This window comes from Polypterus senegalus, chromosome 16 (genome assembly GCF_016835505.1).
Source record: "Polypterus senegalus isolate Bchr_013 chromosome 16, ASM1683550v1, whole genome shotgun sequence".
Lineage (NCBI taxonomy): Eukaryota > Metazoa > Chordata > Cladistia > Polypteriformes > Polypteridae > Polypterus > Polypterus senegalus.
This window is the reverse complement of record NC_053169.1, coordinates 97,306,888-97,332,553: the sequence shown is the minus strand read 5'-3', so window position 1 is coordinate 97,332,553 and position 25,666 is coordinate 97,306,888. Positions and strand designations below refer to the sequence as shown.

Genomic DNA, 25,666 nt, shown 5'->3' with positions numbered 1-25,666 from the left:
CTGAGGAGACTCAGTCTTTTGATGTGTGCAGCAAGCTACAGGAGATGTTCTACCAGGCCATTAGTAGCCAGTGTGGTGGTGTTCTACGTGGTGGTCTCTGGGGGAAGCAACCTGAGCCCTAAAGGTGCACAACGCCTGAGCAAACTTATGGGGAAAGCCTGCGCCATCACAGGGTGTAAACTGGACACACTGATGTGGAAAAGAGGAGGGCGGCAACATCGGATGCCATCATGAAGAGTTTCTCTCCATCCCCTCCTGGGGGGCCGCTCTGTCTTGGAGGACTTTGAGCCACAGGCTCATAACACCACGGTGTGCTAAGAAGTGATTCTGGGGGTCTTTTCTGCCCACTGCTATCCCCATGTACGCATTAAGTTCATTTTGAAATTTCTTCACAATATTGATTGATTGATTGATTGATTGATTGATTGATTGATTGACTTTCTGTATTATTTGCCCTGTGAGTCTGTATCCTTGTTTTTTTTATGTTTCCGCTGCTGTATGCATCATAATTTCCCATTGGGATTATTAAAGTGGATCTAATCTCATCTAATACAGAGATCATATCATCATCATTAGCGATGAGCAAACCCGCTGGATTCGCTTTATCTCAGCAAAATCGTAGAGATGTTCAGGAACTTTGCCAAATTCAGCAAAATGCATCAAAGTCAATGGGGAAGAAGAAACTGAGCGAGTTGTTGGGTGGATTATACGACCGCAGTAGTCTTTGTGTGTCCCCGAGTGCCAGGGAAGGGTCTGCCAACTCTGCTGGATCGATTATTGTGGCCAAAACTGAGAGCAGAGCTTTGAGGTGGCACTGCTAATAAACACTGAGATAAAATGAATAGAATTGAATATCAGAAGAATGGCATTTCTTGCAGATAGGAAGCATGAGGTTTGGCCCCCCCACAGATTCCATAGCAGGTACCCCCCCAAGCAAAAAGTGCTCCTTCACTACCACTGCTATCAAATAAGCAGTGCACTAATGTCTCCTTCCTGTTTGCATCAACTGCACAGCACTCTGGGTAATACAGCCTAAAATAAAAGCAAGCAGCAAAGCAGCCCCGGAAACGTTGCTGTGGTCTGTATACTTATACTCTGTCATCGGGAATGGTCACCTGACCTGTCCCACTTCCAAAATTCGAAGGTGACAAAATGTCAGCATCAATGCCCCAGAGGCCCATCCTCTAAAGTGACTTTACAGAGAGCGCGCAGTTCAACCTAATATTCCATTCAATATGAAAGCAAACAGCGCACGAGACCCTCACTCCCTCGGTCACTAGCCATCTCACCCCCGACTCCATCAGACACATGAAGATGACCGCCCCACCCAAGAAGCAGACGTCACAGGGGTAGCACTCTGCCTTTTGTATTGGCTGGCTGGCATGGCGCTTGCCAGGAGTTAGAGGTGCTGCCTGACCCGCCGATCATCTCGTGTCCTCGTTTATGCTCCCGCGCTGCCTTTCTAGAAAATGAAAACAGAAAACGCGTGAAGGCACCACATCCCTGAAGTTAAGGGGCTACAAGCAGGACGCCTGTGGAGTCTTTCATTTCATTGTCGTTTTTTGCCACTCGAGTGGTTTTTACAAACTCAGCCACATTATCATGTCGTGCCCTCGTTTGTGTTTCTAGCGCTGCCCCACACACCCGGGCCCTGGGGACGTACAGTAAGTGCTAGAATGTCCGATGCAGAAATGAAAGAGGGATGTAAGGGCTGCCATATCTGGGGAACAGAGGATCCTAAATGCATGACGTGATTGAAACAGATGGACTTACTATTGTACCACTTTGCCCATTTTCTTAAACTGGCACTTCGCTGTGCCAGTAGAGAAATTCTAACAGGGGATATTTTATGCCTTACATGCACCTTCAGCACCTTTCCTCAGTATCCTAGTGTCTCTCGCCTGGCACTCCTCTGTCACGTGAGTTCCCATAATGTCTGCTTTTCAAACTCTTGTCATTATTTGCTCGCCTCCTGTCAGCTTTTATGCTTCCCATCTTGGAAGACGACTCTCAGTGTGCCTCCTATGCCTTCACTCCTCCTTGTGTGTCCCACACTCACCCTTCCTCTTTGGTTCGCATCACCAAAGCCAAACTAACCAATCACAACAAAACAAAAACTGACCAATTAGAAGGCACTGAAGGCCTGGGCACACACACACACACACACACACACACACACACACAAACACACACAGACCTCAGCGTTTTATTTGACAACAAACAACAAGAACAACCCAACTTAAACACACACACACGAGTTACAAGAATGAAAAGAAATCTTCTGACTTGGCAAAAAGATAAGAGAGCAGTCATTGTGAGGCGCTATAAAGACATATTACTATTGGTATGAAGGGACCCCAGTAGCATTTATTGATATATATGTCTGACGAATAAGCCCTTGGCTAAAAGTCTTTAGTGCTAGTAAAGAGGATGCGTGGCTTTGTTCATAGCGGCCTTCAGGTTTGTCTTCATCCTCTCTTCCACTACCACTTCCAGTGGGTCTTTTCTTTACAATGTAACCGATACTGTATGGGTGTGAATAATATAATATAATATAATATAATATAATATAATATAATATAATATAATATAATATAATATAATATAATATAATGCGGTGGGCTGACACCCTGCCCGGGATTTGTTTCCTGCCTTGCACCCTGTGTTGGCTGGGATTGGCTCCAGCAGACCCCAGTGACCCTGTGTTAGGATATAGCGGGTTGGATAATATAATATAATATAATATAATATAATATAATATAATATAATATAATATAAGGTAACACTGGTGTATATGTGTATAGGTGTGCCATGTCATTTAACATGTACTGTGCGGTCGAGATACAGAATTACAAGTCACCACTGGAATTGCTGGAGTGCCAAACTGGTCCTCCTGTTTAATTCTCACAAAAAAAAACTTTTTTTATATATGAAACAAAAATTAAGGCTGCTACGCGGCCCAACAGAAAGCCTTTATAAAATATTGTCTCTGCAGGTAACTCCGTCCTGTCTCAGTTCGATATAAGACTGAACATCTTCTCCCATCAGCCGAACCTGAAGAGACGGAGTCAATTTCCCTCAACCAGGCATCTTGTCCGTGCCACGGTGGAGACAAGAAAGGAGAATGTGCCCCCTCTCAACCCAAAATGGTATTAAATACCTGAGAGGAGCCCGTAGAGTGGTCCACAGATGCTCATGCGTGGCAGCTGGTATACTTCTAGGCATGTATGCACCATCCACCTTAATAAAAGGACAAGTGTCTGTGTATCTGTGTATGTCTATGCAGTTGCTATGTGTCTCTTATATGCCATTTGGTATGGGATTCATGTTTTGTGATGCACCACCCGTTGGAATAGAAAAAAACAATGCATTTTATTACTACATGCATTACAAAATATATTCTAATAGAAGGTGCATGGTAAATGTCAATGCTGAATACGCTGAAGGTCTACGTTGTTTTCTTAGATTTCGATCCGTCTTAGACAGATAATACTACACAATACAAACAGTATTGGTGCCTCTGTGTCTGCTTTGTAATATGATGCATATTATTAGATTTATGTGTGAGAATATTTGTCATTTAAAATGTAACAGATACTGGTATGGGTAATTCATCCATCCATCCATTATCCAACCCGCTATATCCTAACCACAGGGTCACGGGGGTCTGCTGGAGCCAATCCCAGCCAACACAGAGCGCAAGGCAGGAAAGAAACCCCGGGCAGGGCGCCAGCCCACCGCAGTGGGCATGCATTATATAATATAATACACAATAGGTTTTAATATGGGTGTCACATTTCTAGTGCTGCTGCCATGCATTGTGTGGAGTCTGCGTGTTCACCACGTGTCTCTGTGGGTTTGCTCCCCCTGTTAAAAGTCGGGCAGGTGAGATGTGTTGGCGACGCTGAATTGGCTCTGATGTGTGTTTGGTGTGTGTATTCACCCTGCGATGGCCTGGGTCTGTTCCTGCTTTACGCCCTGTGCTAGCTGGGATTGGCTCCTGAGACCCTGGCCTGGATTAATCAGGTTAGAAAAGGACCTCTGTTATATGAGATAATAATTCATAAGAATAGGTGTATGATGTGACATATACTGGTCTGTGTGTGTGTGTGTACCATATAATACAATAACATACTGTGTTGTCAAATACTAAATATTGATACGTGTGCTTGTGTGTGTCTACTGGATAACATGACCCATATTCGTCTGTGTCTGTGTGTGTGAGCGCAGGCCGCTTGATATCATTTAAACTGCTATGTGGGACCGCATTGTTACCCCACCCACTAAAACCCTGAAGACATTTCTGCTGCTGCCAATTTTCAGCGCTGACTGATTACTTGCACTTCGTAGTCTTGAAATCTGACCCACGGTAACGACATTGAGAGCATAAATCACTTTCTACGGGAAATAAGGTGCAGTTTGGCAGCCATCGACAAAGTCTGGATCCCGCGCTGCCTTTTCTAGAAAATGAAAAAGAGAAAACGCGTGAAGGCACCACATCCCTGAAGTTAAGGGGCTACAAGCAGGACGCCTGTGGAGTCTTTCATTTCATTGTCGTTTTTTGCCACTCGAGTGGTTTTTACAAACTCGGCCACATTATCATCTTGTGCCCTCGTTTGTGTTTCTAGCGCTGCCCCACACACCCGGGCCCTGGGGACGTACAGTAAGTGCTAGAATGTCCGATGCAGAAATGAAAGAGGGGCATAAGGGCTGGCATATCTGGGGAACAGAGGATCCTAAATGCATGACGTGATTAAAACACAAGAGGCTTTACAGGGAGTCTGGGGGAAGTGATGTCATCCTCGGGGGCGGGGCCGGAAGTGATGTGCTCTGAGTTGAGGCACCGCTTCCTGGCGGGATTTCCCAGGAAAGCTCTGCAGGAGACTTCGAAAAAGAGTCAGTTTACTCTGCCACCCCCATGGCGGACGTGTTAACAGTATTCTGTGAGCCCTTCAGCTGCCTCCTATTCGCACGTGTTTGACAGTTGGTATGTTCCAGCATCACTTCCAAAACGGCTGGAGAGATTTTCATGAAACTTAGTACACACGTTTCTCATTGGTCAACCAAAAATACTGTAGGGTGAAATCAACCCTAACCCCCCCCCCCTTCTCTTGATCTTGCGGTCGTGTATGCACGTTATCATCCAGTTGACACTCGGAACGACCAGCAGAGGGCGAACTGGAGGTGACTGCCAGCATTCTTTATGTTTGAGCGCCAACACCGCGTCCGCTTGTTGCATTTCAGATTAAACAGAATTGTCCAGGGCTTGTATATATATATGTATGGGAGGCACGGTGGTGCAGTGCTAGCACTGCTGCCTCGCAGTTAGGAGACCCGGGTTCGCTTCCTTGCATGGCGTTTGTATGTTCTCCCCGTGTCTGCGTGGGTTTCCTCCGGGCGCTCCGGTTTACTCCCACAGTCCAAAGACAGGTTAGGTGGATTGGTGATTCTAAATTGGCCCTAGTGTGTGCTTGGTGTGTGGGTGTGTTTGTGTGTGTCCTGTGGTGGGCTGGCACCCTGCCCGGGATTGGTTCCTGCCTTGTGCCCTGTGTTGGCTGGGATTGGCTCCAGCAGACCCCTGTGACCCTGTGTTTGGATTCAGCGGGTTGGAAAATGGATGGATATATATATATATATATATAGTGACAGTTTGGGGGCGCTATCGCTCCCTTTAACCCTTGTCCAATACACCAGATAAAAGCCCAGTATTCTGCACAGTGCACAAAACACCCTCCTCTCCACAATACTCATTAAATAAATCTCAATAATCACAATAAACCAATCCTCCACTGCCAGACGCCGTCTGGGAGCTCCCACAGTCCTTTTATATTGCCTGACCCGGAAGTGTTCCAATCCGCAGCCCATGTGATATCACTTCCAGGTCAGATCAAAAGTCCTTTTCTTCACCCCGGAAGCACGTCATTCCCCTTGTCCATGTGACTTGGACGTACTTCCGGGGCATAAGGCAAATAAACGTCGTTCCTCCCTGCAGTGTCATCTAGCGGCGCCCAGGGCTGTAGTTAAAAACTCCATTGTTTAGAATTCCCTGCTGGTCTTCGGGGCACCTCCATGCTGCAGGGAGGGCTCCATCTGGCGGCCTGGGGGTATTGGCCGGGATGAATGGCCGGCCATATTCCACAATATATATATATGTATATATACAGAAATATCTATATATAAAGGCCAAATCCCACTGACTCACTCATCACAAAATCTCCCAAACCATGAGGACTTGGGACTTGAAATTTGACCCATAGGTGCCCGCTAAGAAACAGTTTTAAAAGTTTTGTGGTCCAAGCGCGTTCTGTCTGTATGTCTGTATGCTTTTCACAAGAGAATTACTTAATGGATTTAGATCGTTAGATTGTTCTCTAGAATTTGCTTGAAGTTTCCGGTTGATTTTGTGACTTGTCTCGTCGCGCTAAGTACCAGAGTTTGCTTGCTGTACCGATGTACTTATGCAAATGATAGAGAGTGGCTGTGGGCCGAGAGCAGGGGGGGCGGGGCCTTCCTCATTCATTCGCCAGCCTCTGTTCGAGTCGCTCTACCTGTCGCCACGTGTTGGAGCGCACCATTCCTCCACTTAGCTAGCGATACCTGTTTGTTCAGCAGACATTATCATCTAGAGATTGCTAAGGAGTAACGTTTGACGTTTTTGAGAGAGATTAGAGCTCCGTGTGTTTAAAAGGGTAGCTGCTCATTGGCAGACAGAGATATCACGGCCATGTGCTTTTCTCCCCGCTGAAATTAAATAGAGTTCCAAGCGTCAACTGGATGATAACATACATACAAGACCACAAGACAAGCACATAAGATAAGTGAGTCTTCATTGTTTGTTAATTTATTATTATTTTTAAAGTTGTGTTTTTTTAAATTATATTTTCCTCAAACAATTGAAAAAAAAAAACAAAAAAACTTTATTTTCCTCCAGGGCAATGCTGGGTACTTCAGCTAGTTTAGGAAATAACGTCCACATTACCGACGTCTAATCCAAAAGCTCTTTACTGAATGTAATCCATTTCCCTCTTTTGCAATGACGAGAAGCCAAATGAGATTTTTGTTCCGTATGTCTTTGTTTTTTTTTTTTTTTCTAATCTGAAACAATAACTTCAAATCGTGGATTTGCTTGATTTGAAAAGCTTATTGGAAAAAGCTGCTTTTCTTCTGATCCGCATTATTCGAAACCACTTTCTTGTTCCAATGAAAAAAAAAAAAAATTGAAAAGCTGCTGTTAGAAGAGACAAAAAAAAAAATAGTTTGGCTTTTGAGATTGGAGAAATGCCTTCAGACACTCGAGGCTCTTGGGAGCGAGCGGGATACGCACACCATGTATTATTATTATTATTATTATTATTATTATTATTTAATAACATCTTAAATGTCAAATGAGGAGAGAATTCAGTTCCAGACACCAACAAGGTAATGCGTCGTGTCAAGCGCCGGTGCCAGGAGGCTGCGATTGTGTGTCTTATTGTTTTGGCGTATCGTTCGGGAAGAGACAGAAAACACATCTCAGCGTTTTTTCTTCCGCTGACATTTCTTTGGATTCCATGCTGTATTCATTTTAATAATAAATACTTTGTGGATTTTACACACATTACAAATGAAACTTGAGGAAAAAAGCGCTGAAGACAAATAGGAAACTGCTGCCATCCACGTTGGAAGAGCTTTTTCCTGGCAGCAAAAGGCTTTGAGGCAGAAGTGTGTAACCAGTAAGGGGGCGCCACTGAGTCACTAAACCCCATTAAACCCCAAACCCAGTAATACCAGTCACGGGGTGAAATAAAGGATTTTTCAATCCAGTGAGCACCAAACACAGTGAAAGTTCATTCAAACAATAAAGATTTTCCTCTCCTTCTGCCTCTAGTTGAGTGCAATACAATACAATTTATTTTTGTAGAGCCCAAAATCACACAAGACGTGCCACAATGGGCTTTAACAGACCCTGCCTTTTGACAGCCCCCAGCCTTGACGCTCTAAGAAGGCAAGGAAAAACTTCCAAAAAAAAAAAACCCTTGTAGGGAAAAAATGGAAGAAACCTCGGGAAAGGCAGTTCAAAGAGAGACCCCTTTTTAAGTAGGTTTAGGGGTCTTGTAACTAAAAGCTCGACCTCCCACTGTTATTTTATTAATCCTTGGAATCCTAAGCAGACCGGCATCTTGAGATCTTAATGTGCGCTCAGGTTTGTAAGTCATGATAAGTTCAGATAAGCAAGCCGGACCTCCGCCATTTAATGCCTTATACGTTAAAAGGAGGATTTTGAAATCGGCCCTAAACTTAACCGGGAGCCAGTGTAAGGACTTGATGACTGGAGTTATGTGTTCGTATTTTCTTGTTCTTGTAATAATTCTTGCAGCGGCATTTTGGATTAACTGGAGGCTAAATAAAGAACAGTTTGAACATCCCGTGAACACCGCATTGCAGTAGTCAATCCTACTAGAGATAAATGCATGAATGAATTTCTCGCAATCCTCTTTATTTAGAAAGCGCCTTAATTTCCCAACATTTGTAAGATGGAAGAAACCTGATTTGGACAACTTTGTAATATGTGCTTTAAATGACCTGCTAGAGTCAAAGAGAACTCCTAGACTGGGGGCTGATTCAGTAAAATTAATGGGGATTCCAACTGAGTTAAATGATCACAGAATATTGAGTGTTGCCTGCTGCCTCCCGACTCGGCCTCTCAGAGGTAAGGCAGCGGGCTTCCTTTATACTGGGTGGAGGAATCAGGGTAGTCCTAGCTGTTCAATAAGGAGAATCGGAACTAGAGGAGCACGCTCCATCTGGGAACTTTCAGGGTCTTTCAGCTGCTTCCTATGCACTTGTGCATAACTATATATATAAATTATGTAAGTTTATATTGATTTATTTTGTATTACGTATTCATTATTTTTCTTGTCTAATTAGTTTTTCTTTTCTCGTAACTGTTTCCTTGAAATCATGTAAAGCTCTTTAAGCTGCATCCTGTGTATAAAATTGCGCTTTAGGAATAAATGCTACTGTTCTTCTTCTTCTTTCTTTTCTAAAATACAATACAATACAATACAATACAGTTTATTTTTGTATAGCCCAAAATCACACAGGAAGTGCCGCAATGGGCTTTAACAGGCCCTGCCTCTTGACAGCCCCCCAGCCTTGACTCTCTGAGAAGACAAGGAAAAACTCCCAATAAAAACCTTGTAGGGAAAAATGGAAGAAACCTCGGGAAAGGCAGTTCAAAGAGAGACCCCTTTCCAGGTAGGTTGGGCGTGCAGTAGGTGTCAAAAGTAGGGGGTCAATACAATACAATATACACAACAGAACAATTCCTTAAGACAGCATAATAAAAATTTTAGAATTACGGTTTAACAGTAGATGATATGACATAATTAGGTTTCGATATTTTTAGAGTCCTGGAGACCTCATCCATCTAGCTGCATCTCCATTTGGCCATGCCACGGCTGAAACATTGCTCCGATGAAAGGACCTCTCTTTCCCATGATTCCTGTGATCCTCCATCAGGGATGACTTTACCATAGGCAGGCAAACAACTTGGCAGGTGGGCCGTGGCACCAATGGCCACATTTGGGTACCGAGAAAAGAAACAGAATAGGTGAGGGTTAGTATTCAAATATAATTATCATGTTACTTATGTTATAGTGCTAATGACTAACAACAGAGATGCAGTCTGGACAGTTAATCAGCAGCTCTAGTCAGGATATGCTAACTGAAGTAGTGAGTCTTCAGCCGGGATTTAAAGGCTGAGACCGAGGGGGCATCTCTTATGGAAGCAGGAAGACCATAAAATGGTGACATGTAAAAAACATCCAAGAGCACTGCGCCAAGCTCCAAGGTAACCAGGGGCCAAAAACTTTTGTGATGTTGTAGCCTTGTCCTAAATTAATTTAAAAATAAAAGTGCAGAAACATTTTCAACATCTCTCATATCTATCTGTCTAATCCTGCCAACTACGCTATCTATCTATCTATCTATCTAATCCTGCCAACTACGCTATCTATCTATCCATCTATTTTCTAACCCGCTGAATCCGAAGACAGGGTCACGGGGGTCTGCTGAAGCCAATCCCAGCCAACACAGGGCACAAGGCAGGATGGGACTGGGCAGGGTGCCAACCCACCGCAGGACACACACAAACACACCCAGCACACCAAGCACACACTAGGGCCAATTTAGAATCACCAATCCACCTAACCTGCATGTCTTTGGATTGCGGGAGGAAACCGGAGCACCCGGAGGAAACCCACGCAGACACGGGGAGAACATGCAAACTCCACGCAGGGAGGACCTGGGAAGCGAACCTGGGTCTTCTAACTGCGAGGTAGCAGCGTTACCACTGCGCCACCGTGCCGCCCCTCTATCTATCTATCTATCTATCTATCTATCTATCTATCTATCTATCTATCTATCTATCTATCTATCTATCTATCTATCTATCGTATGTTGCCATTCATTTTTATCTGTAGAATCCAATAGCTTAAAAGCAAATTCTGCAGGGCAGAGAAATATTAATAAATGTTTGCTGTTTCTTGTTCTCCCACAGCCGAACGCCCACTGAAGCCAAGGAATGTGAAGTTAGCACCTATTGCAAGTGGTTTGAGAGTCACATGGGATGTCGCAAGTGAATCAGAACAAAGACGTCCCGATCATTACAACATCGGCTATGGGAAAACTATGAACAGCCTCCGCTTTGTTAAAGTTGACAGTAGACATCGGTCTTACACAATCGATGATGTTGGTAAGATGTTGACGGTGCTGTTTGATTAAATAAAGCTGGCTGCATGTGTGGAGTTGCATACTCCTTCTTTGGTAACTTCTTATCTCATCCTACATCATTAGCAGTGTAATGGTACGGGGCCACTGTTGCCGTATTTTGTGCTTCTTGAGGCGCCACTTAGTTCTGCACTGCAGACAGGCCAGTCTCGTCCCCGCACTCTCTGCTTACTCAGCCATGAACTTGTAATCAGTGCAGAATGTGGCTTGGTGTTTGCCTTCTGGAAAATGCAGGGACATCCCTAGATAAGACAGCATCTTGATGTCAGCATAGGTTACTCCAAAATTTGTTGAGATCATTCTGCTTTATTGGTGCCCATGGTCACTGACACAGCCCCACACAATGACAGGCGCAGGATTTTGGACCTGACACTGAGAACAGCTTGGAGGTTCCTTAGACTGTGGGACGTTAAAGAGTCTCCGAGAAAATCACGCGTCGTCTCCTTCCAAGAATTTTTTTGATAATAGAGAGATGCGTTTTTTTCTGGATTTTTGGTTGATATTCCGTCCCTCACCCATTAAAATGAAGCTACCCTAAACATTAGAGACGGCTCATTTCTTGGTAAGTGAGTAAACTTGCAAATTCAGCATTGGTGCTCAAATACATATTTGCCCCCACTGTAGCAGCACTTGAAGTTGTGCAGAAGAAAGCAGCCAAACGCATCTCAGAAGTGTAAGGACACGTCGCATTGGGACAAACTCATGGAATTAAACCTGTGTAGTCTTGAGCAGAGGAGACCATGTGGGGACCTAATCCAGGCCTTCAAAAGCAATGATAAAGTAGATCCTGACAAATTCTTTCAGCTTGGGGGGGCGAATCACAAAATTCAAGGACAACAACAGAAGGATTGAAGCCAGGAAGCGAATCAAAGAGTTGTGAAAATCTAGAAGTAAACTACCGAGATGTGGATTTGAAGGAGAGCACTCAACAACCTTATCTGGATGAGAAGCTAAACAAATGGACTTAATGGCCCCCTCTTGTTAGTCAAACTTCTTATGTTTCAAGGTTTCATATCTGACAAGAAACGAGCCGAATCAAACTCTACAAGCCAAATGTCTTGGGTGGTATTTCTAAAGGAGCGTCTCCTCACTGGGCACTGTGGCCCACCACGTTGATTCCTTTTGATTGACACAAACAATTAAGCGAATTCGATCTCTTAATGACACATAAGTAGGTGAGTTAGCAGATACGCCCTTAGGGGGGCAGCTAACACAGTACAGAAGAGACGAGACTGTAATTAATATTTGGGCAGGTATAAAGTGTTTCATGTTTACTGTAAATGAAAGTTAAATTCTGCGCTAGTCGACAGAAGAGGGAAATAAATAAACGACAAAATCCTTAACTTGTTGAAGCAGCGAAAACGTCAGTGCAGGTTTTGTTGTGCGGGATCGCGGTCATGAAAAGGCCTGCTTGAACATTAGGAAGAGCTGCCTCTTAATCTCAATGCGATTTCCATTAAAAAAGATTTAGAAATAAGTAGCCAGGCTTAAATGATGTCAATTATGAGAAAGAGGATATCCCATTCATTTTCGGATGTCTTTAAACAGGGCACTAACTAACTAACTAACTAACAAACAACTAACTAACGGCAGAGCCTCATGCTGGGCCCGTTTCAAATCATCAACCAGCCGGACCCTGCAGAAGTGAAATCAGTAGCAAAATGTTGTTGAGATTTTAACACGACAGACAAGCGTTGACCACCCTGGGATCAGAAGTCAGCTGTTTTTCGTGGCCCTTTTTTTTTTGTGTGGGTGGAACCTCCAAGAGGCGGAGCCACCATTACATCACTGCTGAGAGACCGCCCTCGGCCTTTATATCTCAGAGGTTCATGGACAGCTGTGGTGTAAGGATCATTACTGTGAGGACTGTTTGGATTCCTGTTTTCTTTTCTGCTCCTACTTTGGGTTTGCGCTCAATCGGATTATGGACCAGCCTTGTTTTGCTTTTGGTTGCCTGTTTTTGCTTTGCATCTACTGGGGAAACGCGAAAACTTTAGATTTGTCGCAAATTTTGAACTCCGGATTTCAACGTTTTAGGGTCCCCTGATACCAAAAAACATCGATATGTGTGAGTCTGTGTGTGTCACAGTATTTTCGAGAACTAAAACGACTGGACGTGAAAAATACCAAACTCAAAACTTAAGCCTGTTATGAGATGACGATGTGCTGATTCGTTTTTGAGCCAAATTGTGGAAGAGAAAGAGGCGCTCGAGAGCAGGGGTGTCGAACTCCTGGCCTGGTGGGCTTGGTGGCTGCAGATTTTCATTCTAACCCTTCTCCTAATCAGGGATCAGTTTTCGCTGCTAATTAACTCCTTTTCTCTTCATTTTAATTGCTCTGTTTTTAAGGATTCATTCCTCTGAATTGATTTGTTTCTTCATTAAATGGCAGCAAAACAGAAATGAGACGTGAAACGATCCAACGGTTGGCCAACTGAATTGGGGCTTCAGACTCCAATCAGTTTCTTACTGTGACACAAATTCTTGCTGGTAATTAAACCCGTTCTTTAATTCCATGGCTTGTTGCTGCTCTCATTCTGCCACAGCAGGCATTTCCCAAACTGTTGATTTCCTGTTTTTTTCTAAGATCACCGTCAAAAAGTTTTGGTGACCTGAGAAATCAACCTTACTGAGACCTTCACCTTTCTTTATTTTCAGATGGGTACCGATGAGTTGGTCATGTGGCGACTCGTTTTGTGTCTCATTATTGTTTGGCTGCTAATTCAGGAAAAAGAAACAACTAAGGGGTCTGAGTCAACTAAGGCAAAAGACGTTAATTAGCAGCAAAAACTGGTGACTAATTAATAAAATGGTTAGAATGAAAACCTGCAGCCACTGCGGCCCACCAGGCCCGGAGTTCGACACCCCTGCTGTAGAGGAACCCTCAAAAACCGTAATTTTGCAATTAATTATGAATTCTTCTCGTCAATTGCTATCGTAATGACATATTTTATGATCAGAAAGATCGGCATCAGCACAGTAAATAATTATTGAAATGTTAAAGAATAGTTCGGTTAACTTGGTTCCTAGGCGTAAAGCCTACTGACGCTCACAGCCAAATTTTTTTGCTCTTTTTTTCACTTATTGTTCTCCTTTTCCTTATTCAATAAATCCTTGGAATTTCGAGAACATTGTTTAGTTTTTGTCCGTCAGAAAAGAAGGTTTATGGTCATCTTGAATATTTAAAACACCAGCCTTGAAGCCTCTTTATGGGGTTTGGAACCAGGCTGCCTGGGGTGAGGCAACAGGAAACTGGCTGTAACTCAGTTAGGCCTTGTGTGCCACTGTAAGCCTGATAAAACGGTGCAATGCCCACGCCATCCTACACCCGTGGTCCTACAATTGGACTAAGCAGATTCAGTAAATTGAATGACGAATGGATGGAAAGTGGCTGTACCTCTGCCAGGCCTTTTGTGTCACCGTAAAAGTGACAGAATGGCCCAATGTCCACCCCATCCTATGCCCATGCAGTGTTGCGCATGAATGAGTTCCAAAGAGCGCCTTCATTGAACAAGCTCATTTTTCTACGAATGGTGAACTTAACATAACGTATTTTCAAGTGAAGAACTTGAACGTGAGCAAGTTCAGTTATATGTGAAATTCTGGATCTGGTGTCAGTCCTGATTAAACGTTTTGCCTTACCCTGTAATGTAGGGGTGGAGCCGAATCTGAATACGGTATTCAGAGAAGCACAAATAGTGGAGTTTTACCAATATTTATTTTGCACAAAAATCAGTGCTGTCTGTGTCTGCCTGCTTGTGCTTAAGCTGCACCCCCGTGGACACAAGCATGCGGTGAAGCTCCGCTTTTGCTTTTAGGAATAACGTTGTACTTCACAAGGCCACTTTATATTTTTCCCCGTTGGACATGCAATATGTGACGAGAATTTTGACCGGCAACGTAATGAATTAGTTCACCTACAGCCACCATTTGTGTCACACGGTTGGAAATAGAGCGGCCATTTCTATGTATACTTGCATCTATTTAAGTTATTTTTTATGACTGGGAGGATATGAGCATATATGGTTATACGTGTTTGTTGCTGGGTATAACCCAATAACGTGTATTTAAATAAAAAAAAGTCTTTAGAATTATTGCATTTTATTCAAGAACACTGTATAAGCCTAATATAAGGCATGAAAAACTGAAAAAATTAAACTCATGGGTTATTTATTCTCACTCCTTTAAAAAATACAAAATTAGTTCAAAATTGAAATGGTGAGCTACGAAAGTGAATTGATTCATTTGAATCTGCGTGAACTGAACTTTGAGTGAGTTCTTGTGAGGTGTGAACTTGCACAACACTGCACCCGTGGTTCTAAAATTGAATTAAGCAGATTCAGTAAATTGAAAGATAGCCAGATAAAAACTGCTGTGAAAAAGTATTTGCCCCCTTTCTTATTTTTTTGCATGTTTGTGGCACTTAAATGTTTCAGATCATCACACAAATTGAGAAATTAGACAAAGATAACCCAAGTAAAAACAAAATGCACTTTTTAAGTGATGATTTTATTTATTAAGGAAAAAAAAATACCCAAACCTACATGGTCCACCCTATGTGAAAAAGTAATTGCCCCCCTGTTGTTAAATCATGAAGTATCTGCGGTTAATCACATTTTTGGAAAGCTGAGTTCAATTTCACGAGCCACACACTACCAGATCTTAAATAGAACCTGTCAGACAAAGTGAAGTAGGCCAAAAGATCCCAAAAAGGAAGCATCATGCCGCAATCTAAAGAAATTCAGGAAAAGATGAGAAAGAAAGTAATTGACATCTATCCGTCTGGAAAAGGTTACAAAGCCATTTTAAAAGCATTTTGGCCTCCAGCGAACCACGGTGAGAGCCATTATCCACAAATGGAGAACACATGGAACAGTGGTGAACCTTCCCAGGAGTTACCCCAAGAGCACAGCGACGACTCATCCATGAGGTCACAAAAGAACCCAAAACGACATCTAAAGAACTGCAGGCCTCAATTCAGGCCTCATGAGTCAACCAGAAGAGAGAGACTTGGCCAAAATGGCATGCGTTGCGGAGTGAAAACCACTGCTGATCAACAAAGAACATAAAGTCTCGTCTCACTTTTGCCATTAAACATCTTGATGATCCCCCAGACGTTTTGTGGAAAATATTCGGTGGACTGACGAAACAAAAGTTGGAAGCTGTGCATCCCGTTACATCTCACGTAAACATAACACAGCATTTCAGAAAAAGAACCCTTCCTTAGATACTGAAATGTCTCCAGATTTCAATGACCACTGTGGACTTTGATTACATGACAGCATTTTGTGTGAATGGATGTCCTCTCTTTGTTCCAGAGCCAGGAGAGCTGTACTTCATGCAGATAACAGCAGAGAATCGCAATGGAAGGAGCCATCCTGTGTTTAGAGCTGCAACTACAGGAGGTTGGTATTTGCAGCTAAGTAAAAATGTTTTTTTTTTTTTTTTAACTTTTATATTTTAGGTAACATTTCCAAATCACAAATGTACAGTGAATTGTGGTGTGAGATGTTAATGGTAAGCACTAGCACGTGACAGGAGCCATTCCTTGCTTGTGGAGTAGTCTGCTTCTTGTCTGTATGTTTTGGCTTCTTCGGATTCATCGGCACGTCGTTACTTATGTGCTTTTCTTTTTTATTAACTCTTACATTGTCGTCTCTTTTTTTTGAGGTGGTGAATGGGTCAACCTCGATGGCTTTGCAATTGTAAGCCCGGCAGCAGTGGATGGCTCTGTCACAGGTACCCCCTTTCTGTTTGACAAGTGGCTGTCACTCATGCAATGATTTCTAGCATTTGTCTTGCAAATAGGATGACCTGCTTCTCTCCAGACTTTCAGACAACATCGCCACGCGTGGTGCCCCTCAGAAGGGGGATAGAGGACTGGAAAATGGCAAATATCAAAGGGTGACAGGGCAGATCCAAGCAACTATAGGCCAATAAGCTTAACAGGAAAATTAATGGAAGGAATTATTAAGGGTAAGATTGAGCAGCACATGGTAAGGATAGGACAGTCAGCGTGGGCTCAGAAGAGGGAGGCCGTTTTTCACTAACATGCTGGAATTCTATCAGGAGGCAAGAAAAGGATACAACCAAAGTGGAGCAGATGAGATTATTGATCTGGACTGTCAGAGAGCATTTGATGAAGTGCTACACGAGAGGTTGGGCATCAAATTAAAAGAAGTTGCAGTTCAGGGGGTGGAGTGTAGGAGAGTGCAGAATTGGCTCAGACACCGAGGGTGATGGTGTGAGGAACCTCATCAGAATTGGCCGATGTTAAGAGCGGTGACCAGCAGGGTTCAATGCTAGGCCCGCTGCTATTTTTAATAGATATAAATGATTTAGATAGGAATATAAGTTTGCAGATGATACCAAGATAGGTGGATTAGCAGATAATTGGAATCCATTATATCAACACAGAAGGACTTGGATAGCATTCAGGCTTGGGCAGATTTGTGGCAGATGAAATTTAATATCAGAAAATGTAAAGAATTACACATAGGAAGTGAAAATGTGAGGTTTGAATACACAATGGGCGGTCGGAAAGTTGAAAGTCCACCTTATGAGAAGGACTTAGGAGTCGCAGTGGACTCTAAGCTATTGACTTCTAGACAGTGTTCAGAAGCCATGAAGAAGGCTAACAGATTTGTCAGGTTATATAGCGCCTTGACATGTGGAGTACAAGTCACAGGAGGTTCTGCTCAAGCTTTATAACACACTGGTGAGGCCTCATCTGGAGTCCTGAGTGCAGTTTTGGTCTCCAGGCTACAAAAAGGACACAGCAGCACTGGAGAAGGTCCAGAGAAGAGAGACAAGGCTGATTCATGGCTACAGGGGGTGAGTTATGAGGAAAGATGAAAAGAGCTGAGCCTTTAGAGTTTAAGTAAAAGAAGATTAAGAGGCGACCTGAGTGAAGTGTTTGAAATTGTGAAAGGAGTTAGTCCAGTGGATCGAGACGGTGACTTTAAAATGAGTTCATCAAGAACACGGGGACACAGTTGGAAACTTGTGAAGGGGAAATTTCACACAAACATTAGGAAGTTTCTCTTTTCTCAAAGACACTTGGAATAAGTGACCAAGTAGTGTAGTAGACAGTAAGACTTTAGGGACTTACAAAACTCGAATTGATGTATTTTTGGAAGAAATAAGTGGACAGGACTGGCGAGCTTTGTGGGGCTGAATGGCCTGTCCTCGTCTAGAGTGCTCTAATGTTCTTAAAAGGGGAGAGGAAAACGATGGGGGCGAATTATTTGTGTAAATTAAACATAAAGATGTCAAAGGTTTGGGGGGAATCCCCCTCGTATACTGTAGATTCCAGGCAAGTGAAATACGTCTTCACAAACTGGAGTCCAAAACAGAACTGAGTATAACAAAGAGAAGGCGGTATATGTATGTATATGGTCGGCGGAAGGAAATGACATCATGAGTATGTGGCATTCTGGAACTGGAAGTGACATCGGGAAGGAGGTGGGATCTGGTGGACCAGAACCAGAACTGATGCTGTCCGCTGACCAGAGGTGATGGTTAGGCTGAAGGTTCGTCTGTTGTTCTGTAGAGAGAGAGAGAGGAGATGGAGTTAGAGGACAGCGCCAACCCCAGGTCTGGTGGGCAAACGTACTTATTTGAACCTGTAAATTGTCTCCTCATCGCATTTGTGTGACAATAGTTAAGAAACATTTAGTGGTTAAAAATACAAGTAAGAGAAAAATGAAATATCTATATGCAAAAGTAATCATAACCAATCGATAATCAAAAATTATATGCACAAGCCCTCCTAATTCAGGGGGTTCATAAGAAACATGAGCTACAAATACAAATGAAGGTCAGTAGGACCACCAGGACAGAATACATGTGTATGAATGAGAGGGAGGTCAGTGGAATGGTGAGGATGGAGGGAGTAGAGTTGGTGAAGGTGGAGGAGTTTAAATACTTAGGATCAACAGTACAGAGTAATGGGGAGTGTGGAAGAGAAGTGAAGAAGAGGGTTGAGTGACTGGAGAAAGAGTGTCAGGAGTGATTTGTGACAGACGGGTATCAGCAAGAGTGAAAGGGAAGGTCTACAGGATGGTAGTGAGACCAGCTATGTTATATGAGCTGGAGACGGTGGCACAGGAGACAGAGCTGGAGGTGGCAGAGTTAAAGATGGACAGGATTAGAAATGAGGACATTAGAGAGTCAGCTCAGGTTGGACAGTTGGGAGATAAAGTCAGAGAGGTGAGATTGCGTTGGTTTGGACATGTGCAGAGGAGAGATGAGGGGTATAATGAGAGAAGGGTGCTAAGGATAGAGCTGCCAGGTAAGAGGAGAAGTGGAAGGCCTAAGAGAAGGTTTATGAATGTGGTGGGAGAGGACATGTAGGTGATGGGTGTGACAGAGCAAGATGATGAGGGCAGGAAGAGATGGAAGAAGATGATCCAGAGGAGACATGCTGGGTATATTGGGTGAAGGGTGCTAAGGATAGAGCTGCCAGGCAAGCGGAGAAGCGGAAGGACTAAAACATAGTTTATGGATGTAGTGAGAGAAGACATGCAGGTGATGGGTGTGACAGAGCAAACAAGAACATTAGAGGATCAGCTCAGGTGGGACGTTTGGGAGACAAAGTCAGAGAGGCGAGATTGTGTTGGTTTGGACATGTGCAGAGGAGAGATGAAGGGTATATTGGGTGAAGGGTGCTAAGGATAGAGCTGCCAGGTAAGAGAAGAAGAGGAAGGCCTAAGAGAAGGTTTATGGATGTGGTGATGAGGACAGGAAAAGATTGAAGAAGATGATCCAGAGGAGACATGCTGGGTATATTGGGTGAAGGGTGCTAAGGATAGAGCTGCCAGGCAAGAGGAACAGAGGAAGGACTAAAAGAAAGTTTATGGATGTGGTGAGAGATGAAATGCAGGTGATATGGGGTAAAAGAGCAAGATGACAAGGACAGGAAGATATGGAAGAAGATGATCCACTGTGGCAACCCTTAATGGGAGCAGCCGAAAGAAGACGAAGAAGAATTGTGTTGGACATTTAATACATTGCAATGTGTGCTTCAGTTTAAATGTTTAAAGTCTAAATATTCTCACTTGTCCATTTGCACCTTCTGATAGAGGCCCATAGAGGGTTAGACCCCCTAGTAAAGGATTCAAAATCAAAAATGACACCATATTCATAATCAGTGCCCTTGAAATAGTCTAAAACGATACCCCACAGGCTTATGTTTGAAATTTGACATATTTAACTCTCTGGGACCGTCATATTTGAGATCAGCAACCTCGAAATAGCATAACACGACACTCCGCGTGCCAATATTATCAAGCCACGTTTCTTTCAAAGTTTTATGCAAAGGACAAAAGGGCCCCCTCGTTGTTACTAGCTGGGCTTCAAATTCTTGTTTTGTCTCATTTGTTGTAAGTGCTACTATTTCTTTTGTTGATGATCTGCAGTATCCTTTTACGTCTTATGTATTCGTAGCTAAGCCTTTGTTATGCTCTATGTGTTTTGTGGGCGGTTCCCCCAACCAGAGGACTGGAGAAATTTGGGGGGGAGGCGGGGTTTAGGATGAAGCCCTGTGGGTGGAGCCATTGCAGTGGCAGATTTCGAAGCTATTCGCTACACACTTTTGAACGGGTCATTTCAGAATCACATCTAAGAGAGTACTGCACATGAGGACAGGGGTTCAGACCAATTTAGTGGAAGGAGTTCAGGCAGGGACAAGGAGTGAACTCTGTCTTGGTTAAAAAAATAAAAATTATGGAGCACAAGTCCTCAATGTTCCTACAAGCCATCTGAGAATGCATTATGAATGAATAATATCGACGTCTGCCAAGGCAATGTTTGGATATCATTCTCATCAGCCCATCAATGGTAAAAAAATAATAATCAGAGAAGTCGCAATCTCAACAATAAGGCCTTTCAAACAAATTAACTTGACTTGAGTAGTGTTTAAACATTTAGCATCTGACGAACGATAAAATATTAGTTTATTTGAAGTTAAATGTTTATAAGTGAACTGAGCTATTCATTTCCAGTTCATCTAACTGAACCCAAAGAAATCTGCTTTCAATCTAAGTTCTGAATTTTTTTTTTATTCAGATTCACTTGGGACTGAGCAGTTCAGGGCATCTTTACACTAAAAATGCAATTAATTAAAAAAAATCATCAAACAAATGGGAAAGAAATGACATCACGTGCAAGGATGAGTAAAGCATTAATATACCAAATAGGAATGCATGGTGGGGGCAAAGGGATCAGTCAAAAAAAACAAACTGCTTTTAATTACCTCCACATCTTGGGGTGCAGAAATGGGAAAGAAAAACCTTGGGGATTTTCTTTTGGTCCACTGCACACTAGAGTGTTCAGATTGCTGTGATTTTGTCTGTCTCTAGATACTCTGGGGAGTTCTTCCTGCAGTTTAATTTAAGATGGCACTCTTCTTTGGTTTCCTTCCTTTGATTCTGTTGGGTGTTGCCGGCAGGCTCCACAAATGCTTATTCTCGCTGAAGCCATGCGTATCATACACATACTGTATGTCTGCAGACTACCTTGAGGGACTTTTGTTTAAAAGTGGGAGGGAACAATTAGACGGCTCTTTGAGTGACATATTTTTAAACCAATCTAATCCCTCAGGAAGGCGGAGCTCAAAGTAGAGGTGGTGTTTTTCAACTGCGAAGATCAGTGGTTCTCTTGCTAACCTGGTCAATCAAAAAAATGCCTTAAAGTGGGTGGGAACAATTAGACAGCTCATCGAGTGTCACATTTAAACCAATCCAATATCTCAAGAAGGCGGAGCTCAAAATAGAGGCGGTGCTTTTCAACTGCGAAGATCAGTAGTGCTTTTGATAACCTGGCCAGAGAGAGAGGGAGCTGCTTTAAAGTGGGTGGGAACAATTAGACAGCTCATCGAGTGACGCATTTTTTAACCAATCCAGTCCCTCAGGAAGGTGGAGCTCACAGTGGAGGCGGTGCTTTTAAACTGCGAAGATCAGTGGTTCTCTTGCTAACCTGGTCAATCAAAAAAAAAATGCTTTAAAGTGGGTGGGAACATTTAGAGTGTCACATTTAAACCAATCCAATGCCTCATGAAGGCGGAGCTCAAAGTAGTGGCAGTGCTATTTAACTGCAAGGACCAGGGGTGCTCTTGCTAACCTGGTCAGAGAGAGAGAGAGAGAGATGTTTTAAACTGGGTGGGAACATTTAGACAGCTCATCAAGTGTCACATTTAAACCAATCCAATATCTCAAGAAGGCGGAGCTCAAAATAGAGGCGGTGCTTTTCAACTGCAAAGATCAGTAGTGCTCTTGATAACCTGGCCAGAGAGCGAGGGAGCTGCTTTAAAGTGGGTGGGAACAGTTAGACAGCTCATTGAGTGACACATTTTTAAACCAATCCATTGCCTCATGAAGGCAGAGCTCAAAGTGGAGACAGTGTCTTTGAACTGTCAGAAACAGTGGTGCTCTTCCTAACCTGGCCATAGAGAGAGCGGCTTTACAGGGGGTGGGAACAATCAGACAGTTCATCGAGTGTCACATTTAAACCAATCCAATGCCTCACGAAGGCGAAGCTCAAAATAGAGGTGGTGCCATTTAACTGCAAGGTGGTGCTCTTGCTAACCTGGCCAGAGAGAGAAAGGAGCTGCTTTAAAGTGGGTGGAAACTGTGGTCGAAATTTAACATCTTATTAAGGAAGGAAACTTATCCTCTAATAGGACAATTCAGTAACCAGGCTAGAGAAAAGCTGTTCGTTGTATCTTTTAATTACTCCACAGCAAAAGGCCTTGGAGGGAGCATTCTTCAAAAGTAGTCCATAACAGCCTGGTCAGAATGGTCAGAATGGTCCAAGAAACAAAGGCTAGAGGTTCATTTTATAAACTGTTGAATTTTCATACAATGTGTCAATCAGTGCATACATTTTATTCTGGTTGGTTCAAGATGAATGCTATGTTACCCTAAAATTATTCTTCTACAGAACAGTTAGACGGCTCATTGAGTGACACATTTTTAAACCAATCCAATGCCTCGTGAAGGCGGAGCTCAAAATAAAGGCGGTGCTATTTAACTGCCAGGAGTAGTGGTGCTCATGTTAACTCGGCCAGAGAGAGAGCTGCTTTAAAGTGGGTGGGAACATTTAGACGGCTCATCAAGTGTCACATTTTTAAACCAATCCAACGCCTCAGGAAGGTGGAGCTCAAAGTGGAGGCGGACGTGCTCACCCCCCTTGTCTATCAGCGGCTAAGTGAGTTTCTCGCTCGTTTGCCTTTGCCCGGCGGTTTCACTTTGGCGACAGAGTCTCTTTCTTTCAGCTTCATGCTGTAGCCTTGCACTTCTTTCTTCTTCTGACTCGTCAACATGGGGTCGCCTTGCTGGCTTTTTGAGCTTCACGCTGTAGCCTCGCACTTCTGGGTCGGACAGACAGACAGAAATACACACTTTCATGCATAGACGTTTATATATAAGATTCTCTATATCAATACTACAGTTTATAGCAATTGCCTTTCCACTTTAGTACCATGGCGTTTAGGAGCTAGTTAAAGTAGGCAGCTGCTCACCCAATTTATAAAGCCTTATGTCTTGTAACTATGAGCAGCCATTAAAGAAGCAGGTCTCCTAGGACTTTGAGTTCCTACGTCCCACACATGACTAGCTAGATGACCTCACTATGGCATGTAGGCCTGAACAAACGGTATTGGCTCCCCATGCCCGTCTCCCACGGCCTCACTCTTATGGTTGAGGATCGACTGCTCTAAAATGAGTGTGCTCTCCCTGTCCTTCAGCATTGTGGGGCGGTATTAATGGATTAGCTCAAGTGTACCATGATCACTCTTTTCTATACAAGGTATCTTCTCTGGACCACACTCTACAATGATAGGGTCTATAGATCGTCTATTCAGTCACGCCAAGGAGTTCTCTTCATAAAAGTGTGGGGCTGCAGTCGCCTCCATAGGTCTTGTATGTGTTTAGTGGGGCCTCGACTCCAGCTACTGTGTGATGCTTATTATTTTTTTTTCGTAGAAAAAAGGCTGCCACAAAGGCAAATTAGAACAAGATCACATGCGTCAGAAGACAGACCCTCACAGCCAGCAAAACCAGTACACGCCTCAGCCCAAAGGCAGGCGGCCCGGGGGATGACATCGCATCAGGCCAACGGGGACGGCAGCAGGAACGTGCGCGTCGTATCTCTACAGAATGACGAGAGAATCCATGAAAAGGTGAATCATGGTAAGGAGTTTGTTTTCTTCTTCTTTTTTTGACCTCTATTAGGTATGGTAGATTTTAAAATGTCATACAGGTATCGGTGTGAATGCCTAAAGCTTCCAAACTAACATTCTGCACACGTGTGTGAATGAGTCTGGAGAAGGACCGGCGTCCTCTCTGCGGTTATTCCTTGCCTCACGCCCGGGACCTCTGAGGTAATCTCTGGTACCCCATTGACCCTGAATTGGATTCCTTCGACTTTATCATCCGTGATTCTTTGAATCTAATTTTCTGTCCTTGAGGAAACAAAATCTCATGGCAGTTTTCATCAAACGTCATTCCACTTGCTGTTTGTAATACGTAAATATGTGATATCGCGGTTAAGAGACTGCAGTCATTTCAGATGCGGGTCTTGTTCAAAAAGCGGACGCCATCTCCTTCTTGTTTGTTTTAGACTGGCCTACCCCTACTGCAAACCCTGAACTTAAGGTTCGTGGGGGTAAGGCCAGGCACACCAGGGTCCCTAATCTTAAAAATTTACAGTAGGTGACTAATCCTAAAATAGTGTAAGGGCGCCTAATCTTAAAGTGGTGTCCCCTTTTTGAACAAGACCCTAAAATACTTGGCGGAGGGGTTGGTTCATCTTGCAGTGTAGTTCACGGCTGGCATGACTTGACCACAGCTCATTTTTTATCTCATTTTTTCACTTTTCTTTTCTCTTTCTCTGGCTTTATTTCCTTCCTCTTCTCCATTTTCCACCGTCACGCTTATTTCATCATCTCTCAACACTTTGACTGTCAGCTATGAGAACTTTCCGTTTTCTGTGCCAACTATGCGTTAACCTGATAATAATAAAATGCATTCTATTATTATGTGATTGTTCCTGATATCATTGTATATTTGGTTGACACCTTTATCCAAGGTGACTTACAAGATCTGGCGACAGATGGACGCAGGAGGCACACTTAAAAGCACAAGTTTTTTTAGTTTTCTTCACCTAGTGGGAAATGCTTTGTTCGTTTCCCACAGGCACAACAGAGTTTCACGCAGAGCACACAATACTCAGTCCTCACTATATATATATATATATATATATATATATATATATATATATATATATATATATATATATATAGTAAGCAAACAAGAGAGACAAGAAAAAGGTTTGGGTTTCCAACGTGTATATTCAAAATTCTTAAATAGCGAAAAAGAGGGTCAAGTAGTCACTCTGGGCTGTGTCCAAAACGGGACTGAGGAGTGAGGGAAAAGAGAGTGTTTTATAGCCACTGAGGAGGAAGAGGTGGGTTCAAGGGGCCAAAACAGGGAGTGATGTCACTGATGCGGGAAGGTTCGGGAATTGAAGGTGGAGTTAAGCAGGGTCTGGAAGGAAGGGAGAACAAGGCATTAGTGCATCCCATTAACGCCAGTTTTGGCATATCATGCCCAACCAAGCCCACTGACTGCCTCCCATGCACTTGTGTTTGACTTATATATATATATATATATGTATTTAATATATTAATTTATATATATTTATTTATATATCCATCCATTATCCATCCCGCTGTATCCTAACTACAGGGTCACAGAGCTCTGCTGGAGCCAATCCCAGCCAACACAGGGCACAAGGCAGGAAACAAACCCCAGGCAGTATTTATTTATATATAATATATAAATATATATTTTTTATATATATTTACTTATATATGTAATATATAAAAACAAACATAT

At 43.1% G+C, this 25,666-nt stretch overlaps 1 protein-coding gene across 1 annotated transcript in view; it reads left to right on the top strand.

Moving 5' to 3' along the window:
- fndc1 (fibronectin type III domain containing 1) overlaps positions 1-25,666 on the top strand; it is a 129,571-nt gene that overhangs the window by 7,228 nt on the left and 96,677 nt on the right. Inside the window, 4 exon segments of the mRNA XM_039737866.1 lie at positions 10,541-10,735; positions 16,088-16,174; positions 16,440-16,508; positions 23,753-23,959. Of these exon segments, the coding sequence (XP_039593800.1) occupies positions 10,541-10,735; positions 16,088-16,174; positions 16,440-16,508; positions 23,753-23,959 (558 nt within the window).